Source organism: Tetrao urogallus (genome assembly GCF_951394365.1).
Source record: "Tetrao urogallus genome assembly, chromosome: 3".
Classification (NCBI taxonomy): domain Eukaryota; kingdom Metazoa; phylum Chordata; class Aves; order Galliformes; family Phasianidae; genus Tetrao; species Tetrao urogallus.
This window is the reverse complement of record NC_136815.1, coordinates 59,530,273-59,542,938: the sequence shown is the minus strand read 5'-3', so window position 1 is coordinate 59,542,938 and position 12,666 is coordinate 59,530,273. Positions and strand designations below refer to the sequence as shown.

General features: G+C 41.7%; 1 protein-coding gene across 1 annotated transcript in view; it reads left to right on the top strand.

The window, feature by feature from the left end:
- GABBR2 (gamma-aminobutyric acid type B receptor subunit 2) overlaps positions 1 to 10,510 on the top strand; it is a gene marked incomplete at both ends in the record, with an annotated part of 442,331 nt that extends 431,821 nt beyond the window's left edge. The window contains 2 exons of the mRNA XM_079533247.1: positions 2,825 to 2,942; positions 10,345 to 10,510. Of these exons, the coding sequence (XP_079389373.1) occupies positions 2,825 to 2,942; positions 10,345 to 10,510 (284 nt within the window). The remainder of the gene's footprint in view (positions 1 to 2,824; positions 2,943 to 10,344) is intronic.
- Positions 10,511 to 12,666: the final 2,156 nt, after the last annotated feature.

The following is a 12,666-nucleotide window of genomic DNA, read 5'->3' as shown; positions in this document are numbered from 1 at the left end:
TGGAAGAAAAGATGGGAAGCACTAACAGAAGTGCTAAACTTCAGAGAAATCAGGAGATCAAATATTTGCCATTACCTTTAATTCATTTGCTTTCAGTTGTTCATCTATATAAAATCAGTTTCCTCCAGCCTTAAGTTGTTTAAGTGCATGTGGTGATAGATAGTGGGTTTTCTTTCAGTTCCAGCTCCTGGAAGCATATTACTAAGGGAGAATCTTGATCTTCATTATTGACATGAAAGGTAAATGGGGAAAAAAAAAAAATTCTAGTTTCCATAGCTGCATAATAAATATCTAACACCTCGTTTTCCAGATAGCTCAGAGCTCTTGACAACGAATAAGTATTTCACTACTGTTTTGTATTTTGAAAGGAGAAATAAGGAACAGAAAAAAAGTCTTAATATTGTGGCAGTCTGTGGATTCTGCCTGTATTCTTTAACACGGAATATTAAAACTTGTGTATGTACAGAAATACATGCACTGGATGAAAGGAGTCATCTGCAAGAGTGGTAGGAAAGCGTTTATTAAGAATAACACACAGAGTGATATATAGGCAGTTGGTGTAAAGGGTGAGTAGGCATAGAACATGTAATTTCTGCTCTACTTTAAACTAGAACCCCCACCTTTTTACAGGGGACCACCTTCCTCTTTCTCTCTCTCTCACACACACACCCCACAACTGAAAGCATAATAAATCCATCCGGGGCATACAATACAGATTAATCCCTGAAATCATGTACTCCCAAGGTCTGGCACTTGTATATTCCAGTCATTTGGCGAAGAGTTCTACCTTCAGTGGCTTTGCAAGTTATTTCTCTTGGCCAAAAGACCTGGGGCCCTGGAATGGTAAAATAATAGGCCTTTTCCATCCCTATTTTCAGGGATTATTTGAATTTTAACTTTGGTCTTTGTCATCAAGTCAGCATTTTTCATTGTCAGCTTGGATCAGCTCAGCATTGGACATTGTTTTTAATCATGGAAATAAGAGGGTTTTTTAGTTGTCTGTTTATAGACATCACAAGGCTCTTATGCAAATGTCAAGCTCAATATACATAGAAATGTGATATATGGAAAACAAAAACTGAGCTCTTGTGACAGCAAGTGCCACACCAGCAAACTTCAGGCTGTCCTGAGATGATAGGTTTCACTTCTTCTTATCTTAGCCGCTGTCAGATTTGAGTCCTTGTTGTCCTCCCTTCACATCTCTGAATCCTGTCACATCTCCTCTTAAAGCACCTCCCTTCTTGCTACATATGAATCCCTTAGCTCTTTTCCTGACATTTTGTTGACTTAACAGAAGCAGCTTTGTGTGCGTTGGTTGTCTCCTGTCTCATCCAGCCCCTTGCCTTCCGTGCAACATAAGAATCTTCTTTTTGCACTTCTGAGCTGTAGCAGTCCTCAGTCTGTACATTGGTAAAGTAATGGGATATGAATTTTATCAGACAATCATTTTAGTTGGAAGGGACCTTTAAAGGCCACCTAGTCCAGCTCCCCTGCAATGAGCAGGGACACTTACAGCTACGTCAGGTTGCTCACAGCCCCACTCAGCCTGATCTTGAGTGTCTCCAGGGATGGGCTTCCACTTCCCCTCCATGCATCCCATCCCAGTGCTGCCCAGAGAGGTGGTGGATACCGTGTTATCTGGGGCTTGGTGTTAGTAGAGCAGAAATGTAGCTTAAGCCTTCAGTGTGCACTGGGCTTTCCATGGTATTTTTGTTGGTTTTCTTTTTCAGGTATTTTCCTACTTTTCCCTCTCATGCTTATTTTTTCATTCAGTTCCTCCAGGGTCCTTTTCTAGTGTCTACCTCTGAGTCCTTCTCCATGCTGCCTTAAGGCCTGCAGCAACCACTGTTTCTGTGTGCGTAGCAAACAACTGCCTGTGATGGATTTGGAGCAGCTCTGTAATTATTTATGAAAACTCTGCACTGTCCTCATTACTCAGATGTTTTTCTTGTAACTTTCCTTGGCTTAGCACAGCAGGAAACGTTGGAAAAGCAGACAAGAACAGAAGGGATCTCCAGTTAAGACAGCCGCCTTTAAATGGCTGTGTTCTTCTCCTCTTGCAGAGGGATGGATATATGCCACAGACCTCAGCACAGCTAGCCTCAGCCTCCTGGGACTCCCATGGGAATTAAGTGATGCTACCTGCAGGGAAAATGATGATCTTCTCTGTTACCACTCTGCAGTTTAAAAAAAAAAAAAAAAAAAAAAACTGCAGAAGAAAGCTTAATGAAATCATTAGCTGTCCTTCTTGCAGACAGTCCATGGGCCAGTGCAGCTGATATGAATGATTTTTCTTTGCTAAATCATAGCAGATAGTTGAATGACAGCACTTAATTTCTTATGAGATATCAAGCATATTGGAGTTTCATAAATCGATGAAATTACAGTTTTTCTGGGTAAATATTTAAATTAGAGTGTTTTTTAATATAGAAAGGTAACAATATTTGAAGGAAAGACAGTATGATGATGCAGCTGTTATATTTTTTCACAGAATAAACTGGGGGAAGGAGCATGATAGGGCTACATAGAGGCAAGGAACAAAATATTAAAAAGAGAGAAGTAGAGTTGAGGGGGGAGGTAGAAAGCAAAGAAGAAAAGAAGAGAATTTTTTACTTTTGTTTCTTCATGATAATTGCAATGAAAGTCATATTTCCAAAGTTAAGAGCATCAAAGACTCACAAGGAAACCTGAGCATATGTTGCAATATAGGCAGAATGAGTTTTATTTTGTGGCACAATTTACATCTGCGATATCTTATAATGAACCAATTTTACAGAGGTCACTTGGTCACACTAAAATAAAATTGAATGTGTTATCCATCTAGATGGTGAGAAAGCAATCTTGAAAAATCATCTTGATCAAAATCCACCAGCACAATGGGGCACATCAGACCCTTCCAGAACAAGCAAAGATCCTATAGAAGACATCAACTCTCCAGAACAGTAAGTAGCATGATGTTATGTACTGGTAGAGAAAGAGGCATTCCGCAGTCTTTCATGTATGCATGTGCTTGTGTGCTCACACTTTTTGAAATGTAAATTCCATCATGGACTTCACCCACTCTGCTGATAAAATATTAACTAAGATGAGTACATTGCATCAAAAGCTATATCTCTCTTTCAATTGTTTTTATGGGAAGACCTTCACTGAAAACGTTTCCAGCCAGTCCCACCTACAGGCGCAGCTGAAACATCAGCACAGGAGGTGTGAATGGCAACCTCCTGAAGAACCAGCAGGCAGAATTGCTGTCCTGTGATGCCTCCTTGCTTGCAGCTCACCATCCCCACCAAAATCAGATGGTTTTAGAGTCACTAGGTCCTTCAGTGCACCAAAACAACCTAATGTACTTTTTTCTCTTGTCAGTAACACCCATAGTGCAAGGTCTAACCACCAGCATACAGTAGAGATGAGGATGAACGTGGGTACACACCCACTTTATGACCATTGTCAACAGTGCAAGGCTTTCCATGCACAAGACATAGTGGTTCATGATGTGCGTAGTCATTTGTTTGTTGTTCTGGTCTTAATCTAACTGAGAAATAAAAACAGTCTTTGAGCTTTTCGGTGTTACCATAGCAGCTGAATCTGAGTGGGGCATTTCACTAGAAACAATAATGTATCTGATCTAGAATCAGAGTATGGCACAAAGCACCAGTTAGAGTCATAGAGGAGAGAGGGTCCTATGGTATCAGCTTCGCTTTCTAGAAACCTATATAATGAATTCATGTATTACACTTTGCATCAAAAGAGGGGTGACCAGCAGGGAGGGGGAGGTGATTGTCCCCCTTTACTCTGCCCTCATAAGGCCCCATCTGGAGAACACTGTCCAGAGAAGGTCAGTGAAGATGATCAGAGGGCTGGAGCACTTCTCCTATTGAAAGAGTTTAGCTCTTCTAGCCTGAAGAGAAGGCTCCAGGGAAACCTGATTGCGTTCATCCAGCACTTGAAGGGAGCCTTATAAGCAAGAGAGGGACAGATGTTTTACACAGTCTGATAGCGATAGGATAAGGGGGGATGGTTTAAACTAAAAGAAGGGAAATTTATGTTAGATATTAGGAATAAATTCTTTACTTAGAGGGTAGTGAGGCACTAGCACAGGCTGCCCAGAGAAACTCTTGATGCCCCAGCAGTCTGGTGGGGGGCAGCCCTTCTTATGGCGGGGGGCTGGAGCTCAGTGATCTTTAGGGACCCTTCCAATCCAACCCAATCTATGATTCCATGATATGATTTGACATGATTCTCTAAGATCTCAGCAAGTCTTGCTGTGGGACAAAGATGAAGGGAGCACTATGCTTGTTTGGACCTAGAATAAGCTCTTTCCCTAAGGTATCCTAGTAACATTGGCAGCATATTATCTGAGCTGTGAGCTGTCAGACTCCTGTTTGGTACCTGGGTAACTTAAAAGCTTGTTAAACAGAATAAATTAAAGAAATTACCAGTCTGAGTCATGTGTTACATCAGTGTCAGCAAACCTGATTTCCGATAGAAGTTATTGCCTCATATTACCTGGTCCACGAAAACACATGGAGTTTTAACTGTGTTTTGGCACTGCACAAAAATAAACAATCTAGAGCAGTAGAGAAGCTAACCTTCACACACGTGTGCGCACGCACACACAGAAGCCCCCATTTTCTGAAGTATCTTATTTCACAAAAACAGAGCCCTCACTGAGCAAGCTCTTGAGACTTCAGGAGGTTAGCAGAGTGCCTTAATGCTTAGCTATTAGAATATATGCATCTTTTTCCAGCACCATTTGTAAGAAATAATGTAGTTTAAATAGATGAATGCACTCATCTACGTGTGACTTAAGAGAGATACTAAGAAAAAAATCTGATACTTGGATGATCTAGTTCTCCTGATACAGATTTAAAAAAAAAAGACCATTTGCCTTTTGGTGGGCACAGAAGTTCCTCTAGGCTAGCAATGACTGATGAGAAGACTGAGATTTCCTAAAGGTCTTAAGAAACAGGTCAGCACAAATCTGAGCAGTCACTGACATTTCTGGAAAGTAATTAGTGAAGTCCTTCTAAATCAGAGCAGTGTCGTTCAGCAATTGCTCAGCTGTGTCTGTGCCATGTCCGAGGGTCAGGGTCTTCCCTGAGGATGTATTAGCACTTTGGTTTACTGGAGCTGCACAGTTCAGGCTCAATGGACCCACCCAAGTGAAGCACAGAAATCTTTAGGGCCAGGGTTTTATCATCCCGTCTCTTCATCTCTTTCCAAATTTTGTGCTTTTAAAGAACATCCTTATTCATACATGCTCTTTTTCCAAATTTTATGGCAGTATTTTTGGCCTTTCAGGCTTATTACATATAGCATTTTTATTTTAAAAAAGTCCTAAAGATAAGCTATAGTTTGTGCTTTTTCATTTACCTGTGTACACATGGTGTATGACAGAGAGGTAGTTACATAGCCTGTAACTTTAGTTGAACCTGTTTCTTACTATTAAGAATAGAGCTGAAGGTTACAACTGAGTAAATGTTTTCCTTTTTGCCACAAACTGAAGAAAGGAGGACGTTAACAGAATAATTTACATGTAGAAGTGTTAATTCATACCCCTTCCCCAGAAAAAGCGCCCTAACTTTGTCTTATTGACAACACTCTGGAGATTTGGTATCTTTCATTATGAACATTCTTGTAGAGTAGAGAGAATAGTTTTATTAGGGATTTTTTGGTCTTTTTACCACTAGTGCTTCATTTGAGTATGATCCCTTACTTTGCAACTGTGTCTAATGTAAAGACACATCCAAGGGCAAATTTTTCAGGCTCAGTAGCGCAAGGATATGCAGTGCATAATTGTTTTCAGGATGTTGTTTGTATTCTATCATATCATGAAAAACATTGGGTTTGCCTTTGGCTAAGATCCATTTATATCCATGCACCTACTGAAAATTAAGACTATGATTAGAGTGAAGACTTACCATGTGAATGTAGGTGCTTAACAGCTCCCTTTGCCTCTCGCTCCCTCTCCTGCTGGTTGGTGATTCACAGTGCCATGTAAAATTTGCTGTTTCTTCCATTCTTTTTCCTGGGCATGTGATCTGTTCAGAAATATAGGTGCACCGTGAATGCATGTGGCACTTTGGTACCTGTGTTACCACTACAGTGTGCTGTAAGATATATTATTTGTATACCAGCTTGATAGTGCTTTAATATCTAAAGGTCGCATCAGGCACCTTATCTGTACTGTGGCCACACATTCCATGGGAAATCTTCTGTAACCTAAGAGTATTTTTCTGTGCACCCTCATTCCTGCATTTTTTCCCATCACATCAGTCGTAAGTTACATTAATTTTTGGCACAGAGTAAAACTAGTAGATCTCTGCCAGACCCCACTAAAAGCTGCCACTTTGGTAGACTGTTTCCTATATGTTCTCATTTTTGTAACCTCCAAAGCAGCTAGTCACTGTATAACCCATGTAATTGAGTTATAGAATGGCTTAGGTTGGAAGAGATCTCAAAGCTCATCCTATTCCAACCCCCTATGGGGAGAGTTGCCACCCACTAAATCAGGCACCAGATCAGACTTCCCAGGACCCTATCCAGCTTCACCTTCAACACTTTCAAGAATGGAACATCCATCCATAGCTTCTCTGGGCAACATCTTCCAGCACTCCACCACTTGCTCTGAAAAATTTCCCCTGACATCTAATCTAAATGTCCCCTCTTTTAGTTTAAAATCATTCTTCCTTGTATTGTCATTGTCTACCTATGTAAAAAGTTGCTTTCCCTCCTGTTTATAAGCTCCTGTGAAATACTGGCAGGTCTCTCCAGAGCCATCTCATTTCCAGGAACAGTTCCCTCAGCCTGCAGTTATAGGAGAGGTACCTTGATATTTTTTGAGCTAAAATTTTGCTTTTATCAGCATTTAAAACACAGACAGATACCCTGTTGGGGCCAGTTCTGTCAATGTTAGTAACCAAAAATTCTTATTAAAAATGTTGATTGTGACTGGATTACAGCCAAATGCCTTGGAATGAAAGTGTCCCCTCTGTGAAGTTTCTCTGTTGATGGTACTTCATATGATCCTATCCTACTCAAATACATTGTAAAAATGCAGTGGCTTGAGACTGGTTAGTTTACTTGCTAATACAGTATCTTGCTTTACTGTAGAGCTATAGAACTTTTCCAGCTTCCCAGCAGCTGCAAAGAAATCAACATCAATGGGCTGGAGAATTGATTGAAATTATCTCTGAACACTTAGACAGTTCACACACTCCCACAGATCTTAAGAGGTTTGACTGCGGCTGCATTTATTTCACCCTCCTCTCTTACCAAATACATCCCATCAGTGGTTTTGTATAGCAGAACCAAAAGATCTTTTGTATGCTGCTGCTGCCTTTGCAGCTTCATGCACAGTGTTCCCATCTGAGTGCCCAGAGAGGTGGTAGATGTCCAATCCCTGGAGACACTCAAGCTCAGTCTGGAGGGGGCTCTGAGCAACCTGATGTAGCTGTAGGTGTTCCTGTTCATTGCAAGGGAGTTGGACTAGATGACCTTTCAGGGTCTCTTCCAACTCACACAATTCTGTGATTCTATAATCTGCACTGCATTGTGCTCCTATGTGCACTGTCAGGCAAGCTTTTGCTCGAATCTATTTATTCTTAATAAATGACTATTCTGTTTATAGCTGGGGACGTGTGCTATTCTAACACCCTGATGAGTAATTGCCCTGTGTGTGGAACCTTTCCTTTCTGCCTCCTGAAGTGATTTTAGGAAGGCACCAGTACTCACCAATTCCTGTCCCCATCTACCCGACCGTACACTCTGACATATCTGTGTTGTACAGCCAATCTGAAACAATGTGCATGCCACTTGGAAAGCACTGACAAATGTGGCAGAGTAGAGGAGGAGGGAAAGTATCAATAGTGGGAAAGAGAAAGACAAAGAGTGAGGCAAGGCTAAGGCTAAGGCTATTTACTTTCACTTGAGAAAATAGCACTTTTTGTTTGGTTGGTTACTTTTGATTGTTGGATATTTATTATTATGAATCTCTACCCAAGACTCTTGCCTAAGTTCTTAATTGTGTTCTAGTCTCCAGGCTACCCTCCTCCGCCTCAATTCCAGGAACCAAGTTTTCAACTGAAAGTAAATTCTAAATACAGTTAAAGCAAAATTTGCCACCCACTGCAGCCACCGTGTGCACAGCCAAATAAACATGCTTTGTCCATGCTATGGCTAGCACTTAAATGGGTGGAAGAAAGCCATTCACTTGATAATTATGCAACTAGATTCTCTTGGAATAGCTTTAAAAAGCTCTTTAATGAAAAGTCTGTAGCACTCGAACAAAGTAAGTGTTTCCACCAGTGGGAAAATAAGCACGGGCAATTCTGTGCCTGACCCTACAACGAGAGGCAGAATTACAATCTGCAGTCATGGGCTAATAAGGATTCAGCACATGGCAGCAGCAAGCTGTACCCCTTCTGCACTCCTTGGGAACAGGTCTGAGTTCATTGATACCACCAAAAGGAGTTGGGAACACTAGTAAAATAACAATGAGTGGATTTTGGTTTATCCCAAGTATACTTGGCCAGCAGTACAATCACTGGGGGTTAATATTGCTGGAAACTTTTAAAAAGAGTTTGTGAAAGAAAAGATCCTGAGGAAGAGTCTCCTGGCCAGACAGACTGCAGTCTCTTTCTCCCCATCTCTTCCCCATCTCCCACAGCAAGCTCTAGTACTATAGTGAAGAGACTAAGAAGTATCATTACATCTGTTTCTCTTTGAATTGGATAGCTTTACTGCTTGGTCCCCGAGAAGTGCAGTGGATGCTGTGGTAGATGCCTCCAGTTCCTAATGCAAGGCAAAAAGAATGGAAGTGTTTGAATCAGACAGGCTGTCCAAAGGCAAACTTCCAAACATATACTTCTCATAAGGATCAGCCTATACAGCAATTATGGAAGATTACAGGGAAATGTATATTTAAAACTCTGTTGAACAGTTCCTATTCCTTGTATGGGGGGCATTTTTCTTCTGGAATTAAAAATCTGACCTTCAGTCAGCTATCACTTTGACAGCTGTCTTCTCTTAAAAAAAATCCCTCCTTATTTCAAGAGCAAATGCCTCCAAGTGCAGAAACAGTCCTGGTATGATATCATCTCAGTTAATAAAACCATCTCTTGCACTGACAAATCTCAACTTGGTTTTGGTTTTGTGGGAGGTGTTGGTATACCCAGAGCATGAGTAGAGCCTTGTCATGGTTCTGTCCTCTGCATGGAGGGGGGTTGGTTGTGCTGGTCACAATCATGATTTTGTGCCCCCTTAAAAAAAAAGAAAAAAAAGAGCACCCTAACAGTTATGATGACGTCAATTTTCTAGGAAAATTGGATTTTTAAATGCTGAATTTCACTGTAGGTGGTGGAACAGACTGCTTTTCACTTTGCAGCCCCACAGCACTGTGTGGGAACTTGAGAGCAGTCTGCGCCTTAAAAGCGCAGACTTAAACTGCACAGACAAACCACTTGGAACAACCCAGCAATCTGAACTCATTCCCTCTGTGCACCTGTATTTGCCTTAGCTGGAGCTGCAAAAATGCCATCTTTAATTCTGACATCCTTGTGCTAAGTGATGCATGGCTTAATAATTCGTCTGTGACCTCATGCATGTCCGTGCAGTTAGGCAGTGCTTTGCGTGCAATAGATCACTTTGCAAGGAGCAGAGGATTGCTAAGCCATATGCCCTCCTTGCAGTTTAAGGCTTTCCCTTTTTCCAGTACCATCAGTCAAACAATTAATCTGAAAGTGCCTGGGAATTTCAGAAGGCAGTGGGATGCTGAGAAGGCTCCGTTAGATTCTTGTGTCATGTCTAGCCTGTCAGAAAGATTCCCAAGAGAAATAATGTGGTGGTGGCATCACTCAACAGTAGTGAGCTCGGCACTCCTAGCATTAACCCTCTCTATCCTAACAGCAGTAAATATCCTTGCAGCAACCTGCAAACATTTCAAGCACACAATAAATGGCATTCTGGAGAAAAGGAGGCTCAGGGGAGACCTTATCACTCCCTGAAAGGAGGTGGTAGTGAGATGAGGGTCGTCCTCTTCTCCCAAGTAATAGCGATAGAATGAGTGGGAATGGCTCAGTTACACCAGGGGAGGTTCAGCTTGGATATTAGGAAAAACTTCTCCAAAAGAGTGGTGAGGTAGTGGCATAAGCTGCCAGGGAAGTGGTGGAGTCACCTCCCTGGAGGTGTTCAAGAAATATGTAGATATGGCACTGAGAGACATGACTAGTGTGCACGGTGCAAATGGGCTGACGGTTGGACTAGACGATTGTAATGGTCTTTTCCAGCCTTTGCGATTCTCTGATTTTCCCTTGGCTAACACTTCTCTTCCTCTGTCTCTCCCAGCATACAGCGTCGGCTGTCCTTGCAGCTGCCCATCCTCCACCACGCCTACCTGCCCTCCATAGGAGGAGTTGACGCGAGTTGTGCCAGCCCCTGCGTAAGCCCCAGCGCCAGCCCTCGGCACAGGCACGTGCCACCCTCCTTCCGAGTGATGGTTTCTGGGCTGTAGGAAGGAGAGATCAGTGCTTCCTGAACTGCTTTTAAGTACTCAAAGACTGGTCTAAACATCTGACATAGAACTCTGCTACAAGCAAGTGACATTCGCTCTGAGCACAGAGAAACTACTGCTGAGGCCACCGCCACAGGAGTGCCAGGGTAGCTCATGTGGGAAGGCGAAGGAGGAGGACGCGAGGAGCTTGATCTGTAGCCTTATTCATGGAGTTTTTATTTCTTCACGTAGAAGTCACTGAAAACATTTCTTCCCAAATTTCTACTAGCAACAAGGAGGCTGGGAAATACGAATCTAGCAAAAAAGACTCTAGGAAAAACACTCAAATGTCACTGAGCTTTACGTGGCTGCTGAGAACATGCAATTCTATACTGTATCCATGTAAGGAAAAATACAGTGATTGAGCTATAATGTATTTATTGAAATAGATACACTCATTTTTACAAGAGTTGTGTTAAATTGCTGGAAACATTCTGCACTGGTTAGTCTTGCTCGTTTTCATTTCAGGGATGATGTTCTGTAGGAAAGAAGGAATGTGAGAAATGATTCCTCGGGTGCCATTGAGACTGCAGGGTCACCTCAAACTAACAACGGTACAGGAAGCCCGAGCAGGGGCTGAAGTTACAACAGGAGAGAGCTGCTGATGGAATCACAGTACTTTGTCCTTCTCCAGGGATGGCAGCCACTGCTGGCCATCGGCAGCTTCGGTTTAATGAGGTCTCAGAGCAAGCACCACCAACCATAATGTACTAAACTGCCTGGAAAAGTCCTCGGGCTGAGGACAGCTGGGTAGTAAAGTCTTAATGTCACAGGATGGATTGTTTTTCATAGTTTGTTTGAATTATGTCACACACAATTACAATAAAAAAAATTTAGCGGACTGGGGGTGGGGGGTTAGGGCACAGCACTTTGCGGCTGCAGGCAACACCTGCAGAGCACATAGATGTGGCCATACACTATGTTTGCTTCGTACCTGCTTGTGTGACAGTCGTGGTGGACAACAGAGAAAACAGATCAAATTTACCAATAGAATATTTCATTTGAATCTTCAAAGGGAAAAAAAAAAAAAGAATAAAAATCAAAAACAACTCAAAAGCATGGTTTTTACACTTTAGCTCTATCCCCTGAACCGAAGTAATTAGAAGGAACAATAGCGGCACACCATCTGGACCAGCTCTGGAGCCGAGCCTCCAGGCACAGGTGAGATCCACGTGCAATTTCTTTTTCCAATGAACTGGAAATGTGGCATCTCTCTGCCAGGGCTGCTTGCTAGGAGAAGGGGGAAAATACCCGAAGCATCCACTGGGCTCTCAGTCCTCTTTGACCAATGCCTGTGCAGCACAGACCAGACCTTGGGAATGAGGTTTCTACAAAGGTTTACAAATTAACCATGGCTAAAGCACAGCTAAAAAGGTCCATTAGCTGAGGGACTTAACTGCAGCTTTGATGAGCTGGCATATATCTCCATTGAAAATAGAACACACCTCATAGTGGCCAAAACCGATGTGAATATATATCCGAATCTTACAATCAGGAGCATCACAAAATGTTTCACTTGGCACATACAGTAAGAGAGGTTATGGAAATATTGTAGCTTTTAGAACAAAAACATGTAAGTATAAACACAGATAAAATAGAACTCATTACTCTGTTTAAGCACTAAACACTGACGTTGTCACTCAATGTGTGTTGACAGTATTCTCTTGCTTTATTAATATCATCAGGGCCTGGTTTATTTTAAAAGGAATGTTAATTTTTAAAAAGAGAAAAAAAAATACAAAACTGTATATAATGTATACACAAAGATCTCTGTAGAAATATTATTCCAACTTAGCAGGAAAAAAAAATCAGAAGTATCGGACCATTGGAGGTGAGTGTGTGTGTGTCTGTAACTTCGTGAATACTGACTGTGTGACGTTTATTAGGTTTAAACCATGCAGTACATTCTTTGTCTCAATGATACTGTAGTTTCTCCCATAACATTTTTTTTTTTTTTTACTTTACTGCAGATAACAAGACCAACCAAGTGAATATAGCTATTTAATGTTTCTGTTCTTTTATACTGCAGCAAAAATGTACTGTAAATTTATGAAGAGGCTGTGCCCCAATGGCATTTTCCAATGATGTTAGTGCACAAATGCTTTAAACTAGACTGG